This window comes from Ixodes scapularis, unplaced genomic scaffold (assembly GCF_016920785.2).
Source record: "Ixodes scapularis isolate PalLabHiFi unplaced genomic scaffold, ASM1692078v2 PGA_scaffold0__279_contigs__length_252992795, whole genome shotgun sequence".
NCBI lineage: Eukaryota > Metazoa > Arthropoda > Arachnida > Ixodida > Ixodidae > Ixodes > Ixodes scapularis.
Genome location: NW_024609835.1, coordinates 43,448,375 through 43,472,246, shown reverse-complemented (window position 1 = coordinate 43,472,246; position 23,872 = coordinate 43,448,375). Strand labels below are relative to the sequence as shown.

At 46.0% G+C, this 23,872-nt stretch overlaps 1 protein-coding gene across 2 annotated transcripts in view; it reads right to left on the bottom strand.

The window, feature by feature from the left end:
• Positions 1-944: 944 nt before the first annotated feature.
• LOC8032811 (fibroblast growth factor 1) overlaps positions 945-23,872 on the bottom strand; it is a 48,274-nt gene continuing 25,346 nt past the window's right edge. For both annotated transcript variants that reach the window (XM_040205248.1, XM_040205249.3), the window contains exons 2-5: positions 12,092-12,368; positions 10,005-10,106; positions 3,227-3,330; positions 945-1,733 (exon numbers count right to left, since the gene is read on the bottom strand). In XM_040205248.1, the coding sequence (XP_040061182.1) occupies positions 1,536-1,733; positions 3,227-3,330; positions 10,005-10,106; positions 12,092-12,368 (681 nt within the window). In that variant the 3' untranslated portion in view covers positions 945-1,535. The remainder of the gene's footprint in view (positions 1,734-3,226; positions 3,331-10,004; positions 10,107-12,091; positions 12,369-23,872) is intronic.

The following is a 23,872-nucleotide window of genomic DNA, read 5'->3' as shown; positions in this document are numbered from 1 at the left end:
AATCGCCGCGACGATCGCGATAAATCTTACACAAGGCGGCAGCTCGTTGAAGCAAAGCTGCAATAAATATTACGATAGAACTAAAATATGGGGACTATATAACGAACAACGACAGTTCGCTAAGGCGGCAGTGACGCTATCCTTCGCGTCTGCTTGATAACATGCAGCGCATTCGCTCGATGACATTACAAGAATGAACACACAGCAGTGTGGAAGGGAACTTTCGCTGCTTCTTATTCGGCGATTTTCCATGCTAGACGAGCGTGCGCCGCACTGACGCCGCGCAAGTGCGTGTACCGGGAAGCCTGACGCTCAAAATACGAACCGCGCACAACTCAGTAATGTGACGGATTTAACGTACAAATCGATGACCTCGTTTTGTTTTACCCACTGAAAGGTTCACAACCTCGCACACGAATCTGGGCTGGATCACAACATTATATAGTCGCTTTAAAGAAACGCGGGATCTTGCTTATTATGTTCACTCTTCTTGCTTCGGGATTCGTTCTTCGAGGCTCTTACCGCCCAATGCCGCAGTCTCATTAACTGCGGAGCTATTACATTATGCACGAGATTCGCCATACCCTGACTTTCTGTCTGCTGTCAGGGACTATTGCGCTCTCTGGTTATTTCTATAGACCTTTACAAAAAAGAGCGTGTGGCCGGTGCCATTCTCAGTGTTCGTGCGTATGGCGCGTGCTTTGCTCTCTTTCTGAAGCGACGAACACGCACGTGCTGGGCTGTGAAGACCGCACGTTGGACTGTGATTTTGTAAACATTAGAAAGGTCTATAGGGTGTATTCACTGGCGGCCATAGCTGTGTGCGCGATTGCTGAGCGCGTGCTGATGACGAACTTCCACAGTTATTTTAGAACGTGCACTCCGCACCATCAAGGTTACCGGTCTTAGCAGCCTATTAATGTGAACTCATTTTGAGCATGCGCTCTAAACAGCACCCACAAATATGGCGTCCAGTGAATAGTCCCTATATGCGACTTGGAGAAATGCGAAACCTGCCACGACCGAAGGAAGGTTCACGCCGTACACCTCCCACGCTCTGTCTCACTAAGACCGTGCGGTGGAGCCAACGCTGCAGCTCTTGTGAGCCAATTAGAAGAGCAAACGCCACTCTTCTGATTAGCTTACGAGCGCTATGGCCTCGTAAGCCAATGGAAAGAGTGGCGTTCCTTCTTTTAATTTTCTCGTGAGGGTGGCAGCTTTGCTCCACTGCGCGGTTTTACCGAGACAGAGAGAGTGGTAGCAAGGCCGTAGAGCTGGAATTTCTACGTCACCTAGTGAAGGCCAGCACGGGGCAGGCATTGGACACGAATTCCGCGTCAGCGTTCCTCTGGAACTCGTGTCTTTGCTGATTGGACACGAGTCCCGGCCGAACGCTGATGCAGAGCTCGTGCCCAATCAGCTCCCCGAGCTGGCCTTCGGTAGGTGACGTAAAAATTCTAGCACCGAGGCCTTGTTTTTTGGCTGCTGCACCGTCAGGTGTGACAGAGACCGGCTCAACACGCGACGTGCTCCCGCTAGGTGGGCTGCCGAGCGGCTCTGGGCAGGAACTGGACGGCCTTTTGGCCGCGTGCCGTCCTGTGTCCTGGCTTGGGCACGCCGGACTTCTTGATGCCCAGGTACCAGCCTTTTTCCTTGTTCAGCTTGCTCAGGTAGTTGTTGTAGCCGCCCTCGTAGATCTCGTAGAAGATGCCGTCTTCTGCGAGTCTATCCTTCTGCGGAGAAGCAACAATGGAAGTGTGCCGCTTCGGGTCGTTCTGGATATACCTCCGCGTTTATGAGATAAAGGAAAGCGAAATAATGGTAGACTCTGAAATGTTTGTGTATTTCACACGCTTAGAAAAAACTATAGCACGAACGATGCAACACAATGTCCAGCTGTAGAACACACCGTTGCGCAGTTGTACTCGCGGTAAAGTTCGGTCATTTGCGAAGAACCTGCCCTATTGTATTTACTATGTTGCTTTCGAATAGAAGTTGTTAGAAATGTCTTGTTTTCGGTTGTGTTTCTTTTCATGCGCAGTTCTACACTTTAGCAACAGCCCCAAAAGAGTTAAAAGTACAAATAAATAAAATAAATTAATTTTTGCCTAGCTAGATCTCACTCAAACAAAATCGCTTCTCTGCTAAACACGCATAAAGTGAGTCATAACGATCGATAGTAACAGCCTATAACGAAAGAAAGCCAAGGTCTTTAGACATTCTTGGGTGGGATGTTTTAACGTGATAGTCACGCATGGAGCCTCTACAAAAGTCGCTCTTTGGGCAGCAGAATCGTTGGTTACCATGCACTCTACTGCGAAGAAAAAATAATGTAATCGTGCAAATATATATATATATATTTTTTTACAAAAATACAGTCTCATTATTATCGAACGAATACAGCTCCCACAGCGCAAATGCGCCGCGCGAGTTCGTATGCTTCTTTGCAGGAGTTGCGATGACGTCATAACGCCGAGCTCTTATTGGCTGATTGAAAAAAAAAAAAAACAGTGGGTAGAGCTCAAAGCATCTAGCATCGAGGTCTACCCATTATCCTTTCAATCAAAACCAATCAGAGCTCAGCGTCGTTCTGACATCACTGACATTCCTGTGCTAGAAGCAGACGACTTTCTCTCCGCATAGTATATGTTAAGTTTTGCCCACCTCAAACGGTCTCAAGACACAATTTATTCGATGTACGAACCAAAGAACACGTAAGCTCCGTACACTCTCATACGGAAAGCGTCGGTTAAAAGAAGTAACCTCCAACTATGCCTTTTTCAAGTTTTCGTAAGGAATGCACTCAAAAACTTGTTGTCACTGCTTCATTCATTATTCTAATTAATTTAAAAGTGGCAGCTTTTTTTTTTTTCCTTTTTTTGTATTAAATTTACATGCGCCATACGCCTCTAAACGACAAAAAAAAAAGTAATGGAGAATAAAGAAACGTAGATCACTATTTTGTGCAATAGGCTAGCATGCATGGGATCGTTCAGACGCATGCATCGATCTGCATCTCGTTTTCGGTTTTGTGGAACATGTCCAAATCAAAAGACGGGCAAAAAATTGATTTTTCTATTTTCACGTTTCTCGCTTGGCTTCGAAACGTTTCTTTTCATTTTTTTTTTTTTCTGTCTGTTTCAGATTAAGTGTGGGCCGGACGCAGGCGGACGAGCGTGTATCTTTAGGAAGGCGAGCGCTGCTCCGAGAACCGGCGACTGTTTACCTTGGCATAAACGTTTCCCTCGGCGTCCATGCAGATGTAGAGGCCCGTCTCCACTCCGCGGATCCTCACCTCTCCGATGTCGTGAGAGGACAGCTCCAAGATGGCTGCGTTCCGTGGGAACCGGACACAATTGATAGAGACACTCTAGACCGTTCGCCTACTTTCGTCTACCATTATTTTAAGAATAAAAAAAAAGTGAAGTGAAAGAAAGTGTAGAGCGTATGCGTCTATGGCGCGCGTGTAGTCTCAGTGTAAACTGGGTTGCTAAACGCAAGGTAGACAAAAAAGAAATACAGGAAGATACATTGGTAGATTTTTGGGAATCCGTTAGCATGACCTTTGGAAACGCCACACATATCTCTCTTTGAAAAACGTTAATGCTGACCCCTTCACTTTTTTCTTTTGGCTTTCTTTTTCGCTTCTTTTATTTTTTTGCTGCCCCTTTTTCGCCTTATTACGGAGTCAGTGTTAGCGTTTCCCAAAAAAGGACGAGTGTGGCGTTTCCAAAGGTCATGCTAACGGATTCCCCAAGAATCCACCTATGAATCTTCCTGTAATTTTTTCTCCTCCTTTTTAGTGTTTTGCCTGTCAGAGTACGTCGATGCCCTTGGATGCGGTCACCATATCACTCGTGGAAAGAACCATATCCATACCACTCGTTGAAGGAACTGCATCCATGCCACTCGTGGGGCGAACCGCATCCATCGTTTTAACTACACACACACATTACAGCCCACGCACCGCTACTACGGAAACCCAGAGTCAAGAACAACGGCTGACAGCAGAGCGGCAACTGAGCACGCCCGCACTCCATCGAGCCGCGACGCAAGACCTCCTAGATAACAAAGCCGTAGTGCTGAAGGAGATGGTGTCATCAAAAAAAAAGCCAACGCTGGACACAGATTGGAAAAGACGAACGCGTCAACATTCGGCTCAAACTTGGCTGGAAGCCGAGCGCTGACGTGGCACTCGTTTCCAACCTGTGTCTAGCGTTGGCCTTCCTCATTCAGCACTGTGACTACGTTATCTAGGAGGTGCATCGCGGCACCTACCCCTCTCTGGCTTCGCGCCAGCTGTGCGCGTGACATGCCGAAAACGAAAGGGCTCGTTTTGGCGAAAACCTGGCGGTGTCTGTCAGTTTATCAGCGCCGGGAAGAGAGAGAAAGGTTGACGCGTGCTCACGCCAGCGGTTCAGACTAATGGGAGGGCCGCACGCGACAACTGACAAACTAAAGACGCCGCTAGGTTTTCGCCAGAACAAACGTACTCATGCTAACGCATTAAAAAAATGAAAGCCGTTTACAACTCCCTGTAACGTCGAACTAGAGCGCAGCTCTTGAGGAGGAGGAGGAGCCAAGACCACAAATGTCACGTGACCCCCACGTCATTTTGGGGAGGGGGTCACGTGACCCCACGAAGGTCACGTGACCTCGGGGTGTCACGTGATCTCGGGGGTCACGTGACCCCCCAGAGAAATTTTTCCGCAAAATTTAGTGGGGAAATTTTTCCGCTAAATCTAGCGGGGAAAATTTTCGCTAGATTTAGCGAGGAAATTTTTCGGGGGAAATTTTTTCGCTAGATTTAACGGGGAAATTTTTCCGCTAGATTTAACGGGGAAATTTTTCCGTCAGATATAGCGGGGAAATTTTTCCGCTAGATTTAGCGGGGAAATTTTTCCGCTAGATTTAGCGGGGAAATTTACCCATAATGCACCGCGCGGTTACGCCGACGGTGACGGCGACGGCGACGGCAACGGCGACGCCGACGCCGCTCAAGCCGGAAACAGGCGCCTAAGAGCTGCGCTCTAAAAAAGAAGGCGAGTTACAGTTGGTGACATGTTAGGGACCCAGTAGATTCTTCGCCTCCAGCACGCATTTGTTGCCTCACGCCGTGCTTTGGCTGAGCGTGCTCCCAAGTGTAATCAAAAGCTCGCGCATGGGGCGGAGCATCTAGATCGTCTACTGTGTTCTATTACCCGTGCCACACGGGCAACTCGAATGCCATTTACAACGAATGACATTTGAACGGTCGGCCAATCAGCGCGCGACACTCCGAGCGTGGGGCGTTCCACACGCGACAGATAGCGAGCCGATTCGTCGATCACACGAATGTCATTCGTTCTAAATGGCATTAGAGTTGTCCGTGTGGCACGGGTATTAACCTGTCCCCGGCTATATGGAGTATTCACTGGGCGCCATATTTGAGGTAACTGCTTACAACGCATGCTCGGGAAGAGTTTCCCGTCAGCTCTCGGGCAACCGCAAGAGAAGGGGGAAAGGAGAAATTCTTATCATCGGGACTCTCCTTTGTAGGTCCCATGCTGCCCCAAACATCGCTATTCTACCTCTAGAAGATTATAGAAGGTTAACTTGCCACTCAAAATTCGCACAAAAGCATCTTTCCCCTCTCTCTCTTCCTCGGTGGTAAGAAAGCAGCAGCGAGCTCAACTATGACCGCCACTGAAACTCAATTGGGTGAAGATTTAGCGACAGGAATCAACAAAAAAATGAACTCGTCCCCCAACCGTTGTCTTTGTCCGTGCTTCCAAGTAGTCAGTCTTGACTATAAATAATACCTCTGCTTTACGGGCGGTTAAACGGCCTTCAGAACAAACTGCTTTAAAGGTTTGACGAATCATTTCCTGATCTCGACTCTGCGCGTAGCCATCGGCGTGCGCGCTCTCCCCGGCGCTAACAGACTGACAGACACCGCCAGGTTTTCGTCAAAACGATGCCCTTTCGTTTTCGGCAAAGTCACGCGCACAGCTGGTGCGGAGCAAGAGAGGAGGAGGCGCCGTGCAACACTTCCTAGATAAAGAAACCTCAGTGCTGAATGAGATGGTTTAATCAGAAAAGGCCAACGGTGGGCACAGGTTGGAAACAAGTGCTGCGTCATCGCTCGGCTTCGAGTCAAGTTTGAGTCGTGTTGACGTAATCGTCGTGTCATATCTGTGCTGATGATGACGTTATCTCCTTCAGCACTAGGGCTTTGTTATCTAGGAGGTGTTGCGCGCGGCGGGGAAGAATGCTGGAGTGCTTAGTTGCCGCTCTGCTGTCGACGGTTGTTCTTCGCTCTGGGTTTCTGTAACAGCGGTGCGTGGGCTGTGATGTGCGTGTGTAGTTAAAACGATGGATGCGGTTCACTCCACGAGTGGTATGAATGCAGTTCCTTCCATGAGGGGTATGGATGTGGTTCTTTCCACGAGTGATATGTGTGGCCGCATCCAAAAACGTCGACGTAGTCTGACGGGCAGAATACAAAAAAAAAAAAAAAAAAAAAAAGGGTGAAACGAATTACAGGAAGATCCATCGGTGGCTTGTTAGGGAATCCGTTAGCATGACCCTTGGGAAGCGCTACACACGTCTCCCTTTGGGAAACTCTAACCCCATAACGAGGCCAGAAAGAGGCAGCGAAAATGGAAGAAGCAAAAGAGAAAGTCAATAGAAAAAAGTGAAGGGATCATCGTTAGCGTTTCCTAAAGAGGGATATGTGTGGCGTTTCCAAGGGTCATGCTAACGCCTTTCCAAAGAATCCACCAATGGATCTTTCTATGTTTTTAATTCAATATAACACCTAATTTTCTAGTCTGCGCCTCTAATCCGGACACCTGGCGAAAAAGTCAGCGAGCAATTTGACCGCCGTGATTGGCCGATGCCGAGGTCAAGCGCGACGCCCGTCAGTCGCGGCCGCCGAAGTCCTCTTAACACTAATTCCTCTTAAATTTCCACCACGGTAGGAATGTCGTGCGTTATTTTCTCTTTAAATTCCTCACGCCTTTTTGTTTTATTTTTACTCTCTCTCTCTCTTTCTTTTTTGGTGTGCAGGGAACTCTTGCCACTCTTCCAAGGTCCATACTTTGGTGCAACTTACAAGTGGACCCTGCGGAATAAAATTCGATAGCATACGAAGGAACAACGGAGCAAGACCTTCGCGTTTCAGGTATGTTTCACCACTGAGCTGATGTGCCATGCGGCGAAGTGGATTTGACGAATCAACACACCGCGAGTCATTTGATGCGCGCCTCCGCGCGGCCCCCCCCCCCCCCCCCCCCCCCCCCCCCCCCCAATGCCACTACGAACTCACATGTTCCTCAAACTATACTTCGCACGCCTGACGGTAACGCCGCCTAATAAAAAATGCTACAATCGCGAGCGGGTACCTTCGATTGGTGCTCCCACAAGGCGAGCGCTTGCGCAGCCGAGGCGCGAAGAAACCCAAGGAGCTAGCTCTTCTATCATTTGCTGTTAATCCATATCACAAGGAAACATAATATACAAAGTGTTAATTTTAATTAGAACAGATAAAAACAAAAGAAAAGTGTTATACGGGTTCCACCTTTAATTGCGCCAGAATACGACCTGTACGCAATGCCTACTTTAAGGAAGTATCTTCCACTGTGGGATTCGACACAGCCAACAAACGTGGACCAAGGATCCCGGAAGTCGCCGGGCGACGTCGGAAACACTGGATGGGTGAGCGACTGAGACGGCTGGGATCGCTGGGACGGAGACGTTGGGCAATCGAACAAATGACCGGGAGACAAGAAGAAAGGAAACAGAGTCGCCGAATCCAGGACGCCGAAGCGGTCGTGCTGTCTACTTCTTTCATCAGTTCGTGTTTTTTTTTTTTTTTTTTTTTTTGTGCGTTGTTTTTGTTGTATGGTCATGAACCAACTAGCCTTCGTTGCCCCTTTAGTCAAGAACTTTTTCTTCGGTTTCCCTCTACTCCCCCTCCCTTTTTCTTTTTTTTTTTTTTTTGTCTGTCTGCTCTTGTCATTAGAAAGATCTCCAGACTAAGGTCTGGAAGCTCTGCCAACTCCAGACAGCGGTGTCCGTTGCTACGAGACAGAATAAACAAACTGAGAACGGGATGGAAACTGGAATGGATTACACTGGAACGGGAACGCACGGGGAATCTGTACGTGATCAGCAGGAAATATGAGCGTCCTGTGACGGTACGTGGCGATGCTGTTGGCGAACGGCGAAACATAGTGGGGACATTGGCAGTCAGAGGTCGGACTACATCCGAAAAAACGCGCGAGATTTAAGTTAATGTTTTGGAGCTGGTGGTCTTCGCTCGCGTCTTCTCTGGAAGGAATCCACGGATCGTCCGCCTCCTAAAAACTGCAAACTGACCTTACGTCCTTCTCGTGTTTTGGCAAATTCCAACTGTGTTACCGGCTAAAAAGGAATGTGCTTAAAAATTTGGATACGTTTAAGCATATACTTTTTTTTATGCCCGTCTCACTTACGTAATTGTATCTCAGAAGTTTTCGTCAGTGCTGGCAAAGCTACGGGCGCGAGTGCGTAGTTTTAGAAGCGCTTGATATGCGCAAGTGCTGGTGCGCACAAAGCATTCTGCTGAGCCTTCCTCTCGCACCCGTGTCCTTGCCAGCACTGAAGCGAACTTGCGATGTAGAGTATGGTGGGTGTGTGCGTTGTAGCTACAAACATGCTATCAAGTGCCGTTGAAAAAAAAAATCCCCGCAAGATTTTACGTTGATCAACTCTGTTTATACTTTGTTGTTTAAGAAAGAATTATAAATGGTTGACTTTTTAAATAGTAATTATAATTCAGCTACGATGTCTCGTGGTTTCTTAATACTTAAAGCTTACGACGCGATGAAATACATTATCCGGCATTTTTAACGGAATCAAATAATGTACTTTAAACAAAAAGAAGTGCGTATATTAAAAAGAAAACAACAATAACACAAAACAACAATTTTCGGGAGCTGTTTATAGGCAATCGAACTACCCATACTTAACATTCCTCTTGTTTAATGTTTTATTTCGGTGACTTTACTTCATTACCATGGTAACAGGACAACTAGGTTATTTCGTTTTTAGACGCTGCAGTGTCCTTATTTCCAATGCAGGATTGTGTGTAGGTCCCTCAACGTCCGTTTAAGCAGCTCAAGATGGCGGTAAGACAAGAGAAAGTCAGCAATACCCAATGAAGTTTGGTTTAGCAGGTGGCGCCATCTTACGGAGAATTTCTGTAACTCTGAGACGGCCCGCTTGTCCGAATGTCCGAGTTATTTTCCGAACTGTGGCGCAGTGCTCGTGTCCAATCGCTCGGTGGCTAGGCCTTTCCAAAGTTGTCCCTTTTGGCCATCAGCCGAGAGAACTAACAGTCTACCGAGGCGCCTCCTATTCACTGTCCTGGGGCAATGGAGACTCTAGCCAGGCGCATGTGTAAAGCGTCTGTACTTAGCCTCCATAGTTGGCGACACGTTAAGAACAGGTAGAAGCTCAGCCTCCAGCACGAAGGCAGAAAGCGCTTGCTGGAAGCGGAGCCTTTATTGGGTTCTCAACATGACCCCGACTCTGCGGAGCGCTAGTTCGTCTGCTTCTTGAACAAGGGGTGTGTGTTGACATCCAAACGCCAAGCTCTGATTCTCCGATTATCAAAAAAAAAAAAAAAATTGTGGGTAGATTTTAAGGCATCTGGCATTGAGGTATACCCAACATCCTTTCAATCAAAACCAATCAGAGATCGGCGTCGTTCTCACGTCACCGACACTCCTGTGCAAGAAGCAGACGACTTGCTCACCGCATAGACCTTTTTAGTGCATATCACCCAGGCAAGAAATGCCGAGTCACTGGACTTTGAACGCATACGCGGCGTCTCATATTTCGTGGAAGAGCGCTACTGCGCACGCTCAGAATTCCTTCCACAGCACAGCAGACAAAGATGGCGGAGCCCAGAAGATGATCATTGGAAAGGGCTATAACTGAGGCAAAGTGCTTTTAAAAATGTTGCGTGATTCGTATACCGTGTGGGTCGAAGGGTTCTGGGCATCCAAGGACGGCTCCTTCTTCCCCCGTCGCTTCTTCCTCTTTGTCTTCTACTTCCGAGTCTTGCTGGTCGTCGCCCTCTTTTTTTCGTGATCGCGGACCCACGTGCAAACGAAACAAGAGCGGCCGTTACCCACCGGAAGAACACCGAACGCTCAAGCTGGGGAACGTCACCTGTCGCTCGACCGCGGACAGCGTGACGGAACAGGAGGTCGTGTCGCAGAAGAAGCGGAGGAGAGGGCGAGAGGCAGGAGCGATTGGTGTGAGGCAAAGAGGTCGGACCGGACAGGAGGTCACGCAACGATGCGCGGGCGGACAGGGACGTGATGATGTGGAGACGATGGAGGACGTGAAGAACGCACACGAACGTGGATGACAAGTGCGAGGACGTAGACATATACGAAAGGTAAAGACGGACACCGACACGTGTACACAAAAAGGCCGCGGGAGTGGAATGGAAGGTGTTGTACAAGAAGTGTGCTGACGTCTCGATAGAATTCGGTTGACGGCTCAGCACGAGGACTCTACGTACGTAAAACGTTTCTCAGTGGTGTTCTGACCGGCCCATGTTTGTACATCGCGTTAGACAGAACGAACGAATGAACCATCATGTCGTTATTTTTAATCGGGAAGCTGCCATCGACGCGATGAGAAGGGCTCATCTGAAGCACGAACATGGGTGGTAAATTTCTGTATTTCTCAACTGCCTAAACGAAATTCAAAAAAAAAAAAAAAAAAAAGACGTCAATGTCGCGTTAGCGTTATACGTAGTTCTGTCGCGCAATGTACATTTTGAACGAACTAACAGAATTTCGACAGCTCTGTCATTGGTCATATCTAAAATATTAGCGTTAGACCGCGGAGAGGAACGTTAAGTTCGAGCAACCCTACGCTCGCACGTAATATGTAACAATCTCCAGGCCTTCTAAAACAGAAAAAAAAAAAAAGAAATATTTTGAACACAGCCGCTGGAATGTTAGATAGGCAGGAACGCGTATCTGCGAGCTTGGCAGGACGGACGGTGGCACATTCCGTAGATATGAGCTCGTTCTAGCTCTCCCAACCGGAGCAAACAGTAAATAGACAGTAAGAAAAATGACCACGCGTGCATACAACTCACAACTTCAGAATGTGCCTGCATTGCATAGCCTGCATCGAGGACTTCACGGGAGCATTAATTTGCGCTTGGTTCCTTTTTTTTTACAGGCATGTGCAAAAAAAGAAAAGAAAAGAAAAAGAGAAGCGACGTTAAAAGTGACACTTTTTAGCACTATATGGTTGTGCACAATATTGTTTTACATTTATCCTCCTACCGAAAATGCATTCTGCATGTTAGGTGTGTTAAAGCGAGGTTACGCTATGCGCTCATGACCTTCGCTTTAAAATCAAACTGCAATTACGCCTCTGTTTTACGCAGACATATCTAACTATGGCTGCATTTATAGGCGCTGCTCTGTTAAAGTTGGCGCTTCAAAGCCTAGTAGCCACACACATGGACAAGAGATGTAATAAACGACACCTTGAGCAAGATGGGTTTGTGCTAAGAAATGAACCTTGGACAACATAATCAGCTTTTGGAACGTGAAAAATCATCGTTAAAAAAATAAATACCAGTATAATACAAATTATGTAGCGATGGGGGTAGCAAAATACAGTGAGGTAACAACCCGGTGTGCGCAGAAGTGCCACTTGAGCATTGAAAAACTCTTCCATAGCATAATGCCACCACGTTTCCTCGTTATCTTGGTATTTTTTAGTTTTAATGGAGACAGAAGGGTGACTTCTATAGTGATAATTTTATAACAGAGGTATGTTTGCAGTTATCACATTTGTCCTTATGTGCTGTCTTATGACTTACAAGTTAAGGCACAGCGGATGGGGACGTACTGTATATCTGAGCCATGAAAAGTGAACAGAAGGAAAATTCCCACCATTGCCCGAGTATCTGAACAGAACTTGCTTCGTGGCCTGTGCCCCCGTGGACTACTACAGCGACTTAACTCTCCGATGGCTGTATACATATATTATACGCCCGCCCCAGGCTCGGGCTCCTCCCGAGTCTCACCGTATCGGTTGTAGGGCTCCCTGGTGCCGTAGACGGTGCCGGCAGGGAAGACGGCCAAATTGTGCCCCGTGCGGCAATATAGCTGCTTGACGGGCCCCAGGTGGTCCGGCAGGTTGTCCTCCTCCTTGCCGCCCAGGAAGCTCGGTCGAAAGCGAGCCATGTTGCCCCAGAAGGTCGACGCTGAGCGCAGGGCCTCGCCCACCCGCTGCGAGGGCGAGCGCCGGGGGCTGCTGCCGCACGCAGCATCTTCGTCCACGCCGGCGGCCTGCGCCAGGTCCTAAGGACGACCACGCGTACTAAGTACTCTGTTGCAAGTTTAGAACAACTGGGCGGTGACACTCTAATCCACGGCTCTGAAACACTTCCTTTTGTTTCTCTCTTCTTACAGTACTCTAATGATGATGAACAGCTGGATAAGCTCCTCACTCTTTTGCAGAGCCAACTCTGGAGAGGAGGCTAGTGGAGAGGAGGAAACAACATATCATGAAAAACGGAGAGCTTTGTGAGAGCGGCTTGTCCTTCTTAACCTGTTACAAACTATAGTCGCTGACGGGATGAAAACGACGGGGAAGTATTTCACTAGTCCCGCGTCCAGCGCGAGCGTCCTACCTTCGATAACGGCGTCTCGTGAGCTTCGAGCGTGCTCGCGCAGCCGGAGCATGGCGGAAGGCAACGAGCGCGTGCCGGGCATCCGACAGAAACACCCGGTCGGTCTTATCCTGTCAGTGACCACAGGAATAGTCTGGTTGAAGTCCATTGCCCTTGCCGCACTTTAAGCACAAACAAACACTTGTACACACGCAACAAAGCATAATCCTCATCACATTGCTTGATTACTTCCCACACGAAACAAAGTTCTGGCTCGCTCAACTTTAGGCCCAATAAATGTTGTATACCAAGCCTATTACCGAAGCAGTTTGTCGAGTCCACGAAGTTTTGTGAACGATTCTACGTCGAACCTGACACGTGCCCATTTCGCTTAATACTGCTAGCGTTCATAAGAAAGAAAGACGTTTACGATTCTCTGTAATGCCGAATTAGAGCTCAGCTCTTGAGGAGGAGGAGGGAAAGGTACGGAGGGGAGGATATAACCCTCCTCCCCCTCCCCTCATCCTCTCCTGCTTCGCTCCTATTTAGCGAGGAATTTTCCCGCTCAGTTCAAGGGAAACAATTTCCCTCTAAATTTAGTGGAAACACTTCCCCGCTAAATTTAGTGGGAAAATTTAGTGAAACTTTTCCCGCTAAATTTAGCGAAACTTTTCCGCTAAGTTTAGCAGATACATTTTCCAATAACGCAACATGCGGTTACGCCCGTTTGCATTATTCCCATAATAAAACGCGCGCGGTTACGCCGACGGCGACGCCGCTCAGGCTGGAAATAAGAACCTAAAAACTGCGCTCTATAAAAAATTAAAAAAAAAAAGAAGTAGCGTGGACTTAGTGTTCTTAGCTGTGCTCTTTGTAACGGGAGGGAAGCTTTCGCCACCTAGCTTGTGTCTGGCCCCTGTGCCTGACATGTGTGCAAAACAGTCACCCGTGAACAAGGGACCGAACTGAACTTGAAACGTCGGGCTCCGTATTATTTTATGGTTAGAGTTTTTCCTTTACATTAATTGTCATTCCCAAACAGGTGGATGTCCACCGAAATGTTTTCTTTCAAATGTCTGCAAAACCGCGTTTGTGGTGTGTCTCTCTATATAGTTAGACAATCTCTATATATAAGAAAAAGAAGTACTCTAGTTAATTGTATTTTTAGGCTGACCGACGATACATAACTTGTTTCCATTGAAACATGTTTGAGTCACAATATAAAAAAAGAATGGTACACAAGTCACGGTCGGAAGAGGAGCGATTTAAGCCTGTGTCAGAATGGCCGAGTGGTCTAAGCATAAGACGCAAGCGTTTGACCCTGCCCTGCCTCAGGGTTGTTGAGACTTCTCATTCACGAATGTGGGCGAATCCCACCCTTGACACAATCTTTTGCTGCGGTACTCAGAGATCCTCCCCGGGATCGGTCATCGCCCAGGTTTCAAAACAAGGTTTACTCATCACATTACATTTCGCCATGTGTAAGGGCGATGACCTTATACATGTTAAAGGGATGCTGATTCGAAATTTGGATTTCACAAAATAAGGTAGCAGGAGTGTTCGACGGGGCGCCACAGACCCAAAAACACCACTCATAAAGCGATATGTCGAACGGATGGCCGTATTTTCGTAAAATAAGGATGCGATTGGGTGAGAATCGCGACGTCACGTTTCCCGCAGAATTGTCGAGGAAGAGGGGAAACGGCCTTGCTTCCTTCTCTCGTCGTGTCCTCGCGGATCCAAAGCAGGGATGGGCAGTATTTCAAATACAAGTATTTGAAATACGTATTTCAACTACCTTGTGTATTTTGCATTTGTATTCAATTACAAATTGGGTAATGTATTTGGCGTGTGTATTTAAATACTAAAACGTAGGTATTTCAAATACAATTGTAAATTAAATACAATTTGTGGGCAAAAATACACCCCTCAAATTTATTGCCACTGTCCAGAGCAGGAAGAAAACTACGTTCTGCACCGAATGAAGTGTCTCTCAATCAAGCACATGCGTTTAGTGACTTTGTGACTACGGTGCTAGTCCAGGGCAAGAATAGTGACGAAATCGACGTTCACATGCAGACTGGCTAAATAAGTGCCTGTGACAACTTGTGATGCTTTCCAGCCTGATTTCCATCCATATTTGTGCCTGGAACATTCTAAATGCGCGGGTCGTCCAGATTTTCGTAACTAGTGCGAGTTACAACAATAAAAAAATTATCTAGCTAGTGCTGCGCGTCTTGGTCGTCTCGGTTCTTTGTTGGTCTATACCAAAATGTAATCGACAAAAAAAAAGTTGTTTGAAGTTCTGTACTTTTTGCACCTATTACGTCCAAGCTGATTACATTTTTCTGTGATTATATTTCTATTACATACTAGAGCATCGCACACTAACTCCTGAGTGTGCGATGCAAAATTAAAATGAGATACCCAGAAACCCATTGCAGGTGCCCTGAAGTCGCTGACGCAAATTTTGAGGAATGTATTTGGAAAAATATTTGGAGGAGACCAAATACATTTGGTTGTATTTGTATCTTGTACTTAAATGTTTTTTTTGAAATGTATTTGGATTGGTAATTAAATACATTTTTGACGAAGTATTTTGTATTTGTATTTCGATACATATTGGCATGTATTTTGCCCATCCCTGATCCAAAGCTAGCAGGTAAGCGATCATATGCAAAGTACTACACACGGGGGACGCTGAGCTCTAAAGGAAGTAAGGGACACAATTTAGATTTTGGTGTTGAAGTTTTGAATTTTCGAGTGTTGCCGACGGCCCCCCCCCCCCCCCCAAGCATGCACCATAGGTATCACATTGTCAGCTTCTGTTCGCAATATTACTGACGTGTGTGGTCATAAAAAGGCCACCGCGTTATCACTTTATCAGAATGTTTTGTTTAATATTCTGTGGCCATCTCGAAGACGTTTTTAAACTTTCGGCGGCATACGGACACGCATAATTAAAGTGAAACTACTCAATAACATTTCATTTCGATTAAACTACGAGGAAATCAATCTGCAATTTCGAAAACAATTCTTTCGATAACAAGTTATAACTAGCAGGGTGTCGTGATCGGTTGGTCGGTTAGTATAAATATTTCGACCAATTTATTAGCCCCAAAATCTAAGAATCCCACCTGGAGCTCATCAGGTATATTCATAGACGCAGTCACCATGTGACACAATACACCAAATTAGCACACCAGCATGCAAAAATCAACCAAGGCATCTTTTTTTTTCTTTTTTTTTCTTTTTTTTTTGTGTGTGTGTGTTTCTTAAAGCCTTTTCCGTGTTGCAGAAACGTCTTAAAGGAAAGGGTTGGCAGGCCCGTCCCGGAGTTTCCCAATCCTTCCGTGACTCAAAATAGCAAGGTTCCTCCTTCCGAACCACGACCGGCCGCGGTCCGGACAAAATATATTTGTTTTGGAAAGCGAACTGGGCATAAACTTATGTGTCAATTACTGGAATCAGTGATCTGGGAGCAGGACTCGAAGATTCGGGACTTGAAGGCACCTATGGACAGCATGAAGCAGTACTCTGGAAGGTAAAACATTGAAACACACGGTGTCCACAGAAAAAAAAAGAAAAGAAAAAACATGAAAACTCGTTTGAGATCATTAAGTGCCTAGCCACCAAACTCCAACTGCCCGAGAAAACAGCTGGTGTTATCGAGGCAGTGCACAGGTCGGGTTCTCGCGAAGGGAAGACCCCACCAATAATCGTGCGATTCAGGGACCGTTCTGTGTGTGACCGTTGGGCTGCTAAACGCGCGGCACTCAGGGACGAGCATATCTTTGTTGATAAGAACTTGACCAGGGCACTGAGTCAACTGCTCTGGAGTGCAAAGCAGCGTGCTAGGCACAGGTGTTACAAGTTTGTGCGGGTAAAGAACCGAAAACTATTTGTCCGTCAGAACTAGCTGTTCGTACCGAAAATGACGGTGATCTTTTGAAAATCACGTAATGAAGCGAAAATCAGGGGAGTCTCGTAATGTTAACAACAGCGTTCGAATTGTTTTCACAGTTGGATGATTACTGGAACGATATCTTGTCAGACTCTGTTGAAACTAAAGTGGCCCTAATCTTAATGCACATTAATGTAAGACGTTTACATAAGCATTGAGACTAGTTACAGGTTTATATGGCAGATCGACCAGATGGCTTGGATGTTTTAATAATAACAGAAACAAACATTGATATAGCGGTCTGCAACTTGTTTTCTTTGGGCGTTTTTCACACATTTTCCTTATGCAGAGAAAATCAAAGAGAGACGGAATACTTATGTTCATTAAAAATAGCTGGCTCTCCATGCAGGTTGCAACCTTCCTTGGTCATGCTAAAATTTTGGCTGTTACAATTTTCAAAAATGCAGCGTCATTTGCAATTTACAATATTTATAGACCAGCGAGCTCAAATTTTCCTTTATTCTACGACCAGTTGGAATATTTTTTGAACGGATTTAACTATAACAGTTAGCTGGTTTGAGCTGGAGAAATCAACATCGATGTTTTATATATGAACGTATCTAAATATAGTGTTGCAGAATAACTTAATCTGTTGTCGGGCTTTGGGCCAGAAAACGTAATAGGGAATTCCACACGGGAAGAGAGTTTGGGAATACGAACTACAAGCACGTGCATTGATCACATAGCTGCTAGATTCAATGAACTCAACTTTGCCTCAGGGCTAATTAAACAAAAAGTAGCAGACCACTATTTTGTATTTGTCATTGTGTTTGGTGGTGCCCTGAACGAGGAGCGGGTTGATCATTACGTTGTAATGTTTTATAACAAAAATATAGATACATTAATTAATGAATAGGACTGGAGAATTTTGGTATCATTGAATCACAGCACTGCTTATCAAAAAAACGGTTGAACAATTCGAAAGTATATAACAAGTGTATGAAAAGGATTTGGTTGAAGCAAAGAAAACGCGAAAATGTGTGGGTTACCGCTGAACTAATGAAGTTGTGTCATGAAAAAGACACACTCTAGTATAGATGTAAAGATAATCCCGAAGATAGTGCACTTAAAAAAGAGTTAAGAAGCCTACATAATAAGGTTACCGCCAAAATAAAACTTCCGAGAAAAAAGAAGAAAAAAAAAAAACACTGCGTTACTTTTTTGGAGCGTCACAGTAGGAACCCCAGAAAAACATGGGACATTATACATAAACTAGTTGGTAAATAAAGAAAAGGAAATATTGGCCAATCACTCAAAAAGGCTTTCGGAGGCCGAGACGTATAATCTTTATGTGAGAGGTTGAACGAAATATTTGTTCGAAGTGTCGCAGATGTCCAAGTGAGGGGGTTTAGTTACAGCAATATTTCCGCCGGTCCTGCGGGAAGTTTCGCCAACTCAGCTTATTTTTATAATGTACTAATTAATTCAAGGGCGCAAGCGAGCTGTACAAGAAGGATTATAATAATCCCTGGAGAAGAGGAACAAAAGGGACAAAGGACAAACACAAACCTCCAAACACATCTAGGTGACTGGTGCGCGACCGAAAAAATCCGCCTGGTCATGGTATCGAACCACGGACCTCTACACTTCCAGTGAGGGGCTCTATCAACTGAGCTAACCAGGAGTTAGACGTCTGTAGAGCAAGCTGGTTTTATCTGCTGCCACCAGTCTAACACCAACAATGATGAACGGCCTGCATTTTAAGGTTATGATTATAATGCAATTAATGCAACGGTGCAAGCGAGCTGGAAAAGAATGACAGTAATAATCCCTGGAGAAGGGGAACAAATTGAACAAAGAACAAACACAAATCTCCAAAAACAGCTAGGTGACTGGTGCACGACCAAAAAAAATTGAGACTGGTGGCAGCTGATAAAACCCGTTCACTCTACGGACGTCTAACTCCTGGTTACCTATGTTGGTAAAGCGCTCCACTGGAAATGAATAGGTCCCTGGTTCGATACCAGGACCAGGCGGATTTTTTCAGTCGCCCACCAGTCACCTAGCTGTGTTTGGAGATTTATGTATGTCCTTTGTCCCCTTTGATCCCCTTTTCCGAGGATTATCATTGCCAGCTTATTTGCCGCAGATGACAGAAGAGGATCTAAGTCTGATTATAAATAATATGTCCGCGGTCAAGGCCCCTGGAGATGACGGAATTCGCTTGAGAGACACATCTTGGCTAACTTTAACAAACTTAAATACGTGCCGCTGAAAATAATTAACTCATTTTTTCAACGGGTAGAATCCTCAGCGGCCTAAAAGTTGCAGTTGTAAGGCTTATCTTTAAAAATGGAAGTAAAAAGGGCATGTTGAATTACAGACCCATTTCTATTTTATCCGTGGTATCTCTAATCATATGAAACTTTTTCTTCAAAACAATGACGTCTTTCTGTGAGAAGAATTCTTCACTGTGTAGTTCCCAGTAGATAGCTTTCGCCAAAACACTGGCGCACAATCATTACTCGAAGACCTGTCCGATGACATGCACAAAAATATTGATCGTAACAACTCTTTTTCTGGATCTCAAAAAGGCATTTGATACAGTTGATTACAGGTTACTTGTACATAAATTAGAGCACTTGGGTTTCAGAGGCTCATTCAGTGACTTCCTGACAGGACGTCAACAGCTAATAAAGATTGATGACGCTAAGAGTAAGCTAGTGTCACATAGGTACGGTGTTCCCCAGGGATCTATTTTATTACCTCTCCCTTTCAACATATATGTTAATAAAATCGGGAACCTTCACTTTTCTTCGTGGGTATTTCAGTACGCCGACGATACCTCTTTGGTTTTATCTGGAAATGACAAATTCGAAGGTACATTTTTTTGTTTCAATATGACAAACTTTACCTAAAATGTGTGGTTCCCTAGCAACCTAATTTGTGTAAACGCCGATAAAACAAAACTCGTGTGCTTTTAGAACCCGCACACGATCATAAAATTTTCGGCCATTTTAATCCTTCACTTATCCACTTGTACAAACTGCAGGAGCGCACCACTAGAACCCGTGTTATCTACAAGTTATCTGGGCGTGCTTTTTGATGGACGTGTGTCATGGGGAGCGCATGTGAACTACCTGGCGAGATGCCTACGAATGGTATCTGCTTATATATACCACCTTCGTTTTCTGACCGATGCGCGTACTAGATATGACATATCAGGCGTATCAGGCACTCGAAAAAAAAAAAAGGGGGGGGGGGGGCACTCGAAAAAAAAAGGGGGGGGGGGGCGGGGGGGTCCACGAAAGCTGTGTCGTCTGTTTCGTCCACTTGTGTGTTTCTTTCGTTTTAAGTCAATGGAATAACGGTCAATGGTTCCTGCTCGTATTATTTAAAAAAAAAAAAAAAGTTATTATTCTGCGAAACGTAGCAAGAAACATTGCGTATAGAACGACATTTGCTGAACTCAAAACTGACCTAAAGATACGGTCGCTACGAATCTTGCCAGTTGACAACTTGTACATCTATACCCCATATTAGTCCACAATAACTACAAATACATGTTTAAACAGCCACTAAAAAGCAAAGGGATCCTGAGGAAAATAGAACGTTTCGTTCTGCAAAGGGTTTTCGCAAACTACGGTAAAAGGATGCCACTTTTTATGTTCCACATTATTATAACATCTTACCAGATCTACTTTTGGATTTGCAGTCACTTAGGATTGTTAAGAGAGAGCTGAGTGAGTGGTGCAATAACTTCGCTGCTTGATCAAATTCGCAACCTCTAATCTCTCTTCTTCTTTTTTTCTTTTTTTTTTTTGTGCGTCGTTTTGTGTGTTTTCATGTTGTGATTTTCAGTTTTATATTTACAAAGTTTGTAACTTGTTGGGTTTTGTAACATGTACCATGACTTTTTTTTCCGAAGCATGTCGACACGTTGTTTTGTTTTGTGCAAGCATTGCAACAGTGTACCCCACAAGCCCACACGCACACACGTGCTTTTTCGGGCCTGGATAATTCATTTACACGTTGATTATGCGATAAGTGTATGTCCGTATATATGTTTGCATTATACTAGATTTGTTGAATAGGGCGAAGGACGAAAAAAAAAACACACCAAAAATTAAAGTTGTGGGTCAGGGTATTTTGATAGATAACACGGAAGAACATTGAAATAAATTATGGGGTTTACGAGTCAAACCAACGCAGAACATCTGGCAGGCCCCGGCGAACTATACAGCGGATCAAAAAAGGTTAATACTTATGATTCGTGTGAGACCTTAAATTACTACAACAAATTTAGATACACTAATTTTGTACGTATATTTGCCACTGTAACTGAAGACTTTCAGGGTGTTCCAAATTACTTGCACTCAGGCAGCTACTATAGTGGCTAAATGAAATATGACGGCACAGGCTACACATAAGCACGTTCTTTTGAACACGTCATTAGCTCAAGTTTACGATCCTGACGAGAAGGTCTGCTTTTGAGTACTTTGTAGCTAACGCGACATCACCTATGTGCGTACTCTTTGTGACTCCAGCAACCTATAGGGGACGCCACTATCGGGCAAATATGGCGGTCTAAAACAGGTAGTGCCGTGCCATGTGCCAGCTCAACGCACAACGCTGGGGCACCAGCAAGCGAGCATTGGACTCAAAACGGCTTGCCCCGCTTTTTATCCTCCACGTTTCGAACCTGCGGCGATGTGTTTGTTGATGTAAGCGAGCTTCCAAAGGCTTGACTTTCTTTGAAGAAGCGATGAAAGGACTGCCGACTGTCCTTCCGCGGTGCTGATGAACGTTGATAAACGAGGAATGTCTGGTTCACGCGGTTGCGTATAGTTGCGTGCAGAACAACCTGGGTAACAAGCTGATGCTATATATAGCTACGACAGTCACCGGAACAATTGTTCTATCGCGCAAACCACCGACAACATGTAATCACGGAAGCCACAAGCAGGGGCGGATGCAGGAATTTCCCGAGGAGGGGGGGGGGGGGGGGGGGGGGTCAAGTGTTGGCGAGCGTACCATTTGTTTACGAACCCCCTCCCCCTTTCCCTCATTTCATGCCCTAAATTTTACACATGCAGAAATCAAGAGGGGTGTCAGGACATCTGGACTTCCCCCCTCTAAATCCGCCCCTGGCCACAAGAGACAAGCAGAAATTGCGAAAGGATGCATGTTCAGTTCAGTGTTTTTCCGCTAGATGCCGTCTGTTTTGCTGGAGTCGCCAATGCCGTTTGACGTCCTGGTATTTTGGCACGTGCTCTCCTGTCGCTGTGCCGTTCTGCCATCGTGCTTTTCAGTCGGGCGCTATTTTGGCGTGGGGCGTTATACTGGGCTATTTTGTCGCCGTGGTGTTTTGGCTGTCTTGTTTCTAAATGAGCATCGTTCCAGCATGCGGTTGGGTAATCATATACTGCCCCACGCACATTAGAGATCCAAGCTTAGACAGTCGTATTGTACTATAATTGCTCCTCCGTAAACCTGTATTCACAACTTTTTTTGTCTTTTTTTTTCGCGTTATAGAGGGTATAAACAATTAAGCCGGTGTTTGAGCCACGTGTACGAAAATTCGAGTACACAGGGACCATGACTGGAAGAGAAGAGCGATAGACCCGTGTCACGATGACCGAGTGGTTGGTTGGGACTTCTGGTCCACGAATGCAGGAGTAAGTTCGAATCCCACTTCTGACACAATCTTTTGCTGCAGTACCCCGGGGATCATTCACGTGTTCTGTCGTCGCCCCTGTCCTTTTCGTTATGAATGAGCATCCTGCAGGAAGGCGGTCGTGTAATCACCAGTGTACTGGCTAATTTGCTCCTATGTAGACCTGGGGCCCTAACCTGGTCACTAGGCGAAAAAGTAGGCGAGAAATCTGGCGGCCGTGATTGGCCAACGCCGTGCTTGACCTTGGCGCCGACCACTCAGAGCCGCCGGATTTCGCGCCAACTTTTTCGCCAAGTGTCCAAATTAGGGCCCGGTATAAACTTTCGCGATGCGTTTTGCTTTTGCACGGTGGAAGACGACGACATTTTCAGGCAATCAACGCCATTCTTCTTGCTCTTTTGGAAAAATAGGATTTTTCAAAGTTTCGCGATATTATCCAGTCAGATTTTCTTATTGACGTCAAGCGGTGAGGTCCCGGACGCGGCGCATGGTCGCCCTTTCCCTGTAAACACCGGACCGACGACCTGGGCAATGGACCAACTGCCACCAGCTGAAACACCCGAAAGAGGGGATCCTGGACCATCACATGGCAAGTCACCACCTCAATGTACCGCCCCACCACCGCCGACCTTTATCCCCGGTGACCTCAAGAAAGCTCCCATTAAAAGACGATGTACAGACCCAGACTCATACCACGACTATGATGATGACAAGACCTCTACATATTCCGTTCAAGATGCTATTTTACATTCCAATGAAGACGAGTCTCCAGAAGATCCCATGCAAGTTCTGGAAGCCGATGAAGATAATCGGCCCTTTATCCCAGTCCACTACAAGAAAAACCGCCCTGCGGGCATTCCAGTGGTTTTCAAACCCAACAGTTCCAATGCATCCTTGTGGAGGGTAAATCCTAACGAAGTGGCCAAAGAGATCATTGATGTTGCACAGGAGAAGCTACTCTCACATAGGATGAACAAAGACAAAAGCCTTTTCGTGAGTGTTGCATCTCTGCAAGCAGCCAACAGATTACTAGCCATATCGACCCTTTGCTCTATTGAAGTGGCGACAAGTGTACCCCACTCCTACTCACGGAATCTGGGAAAAATCAAAGGAGTACCGATCGAGTATACCGACGAAGAACTACTAGACTATTTTAAAAATCTTGGAGTTATTTCTGTTCAACGGCAAATTTCGTATAGAAGACAAGAGGACGGCAACGTGGAACACCGCAAGACTGAAAGCGTGCTCCTCCACTTCCGCCCAGACCAACCAATGCCTACACGCGTTCTCTTAGGCTTCACAAGTCACACTGTTGACGAGTATTTTGGTCCTCCAGTGCAGTGCTATCATTGCCAAAGGTACGGACACATTGCGCAATACTGCAGTGGACCACGGCGCTGCAAAGTGTGCGCAGGTCCGCACCACCACAAGACTTGCACCAATCGGCAAGAACCCAAGTGCGCAAACTGCGGTAACCAGCATGCCGCTACCTTCTCTGGGTGTCAACGCAGAAAGACTACCTCGGTTATCCGAAGACAGGACGTCTTAAATGGCAAGAAAAATCGTGGGTTCGCGGCCACCTTAAACCCTGAAGTTGTGCGCGTCCCCTTGC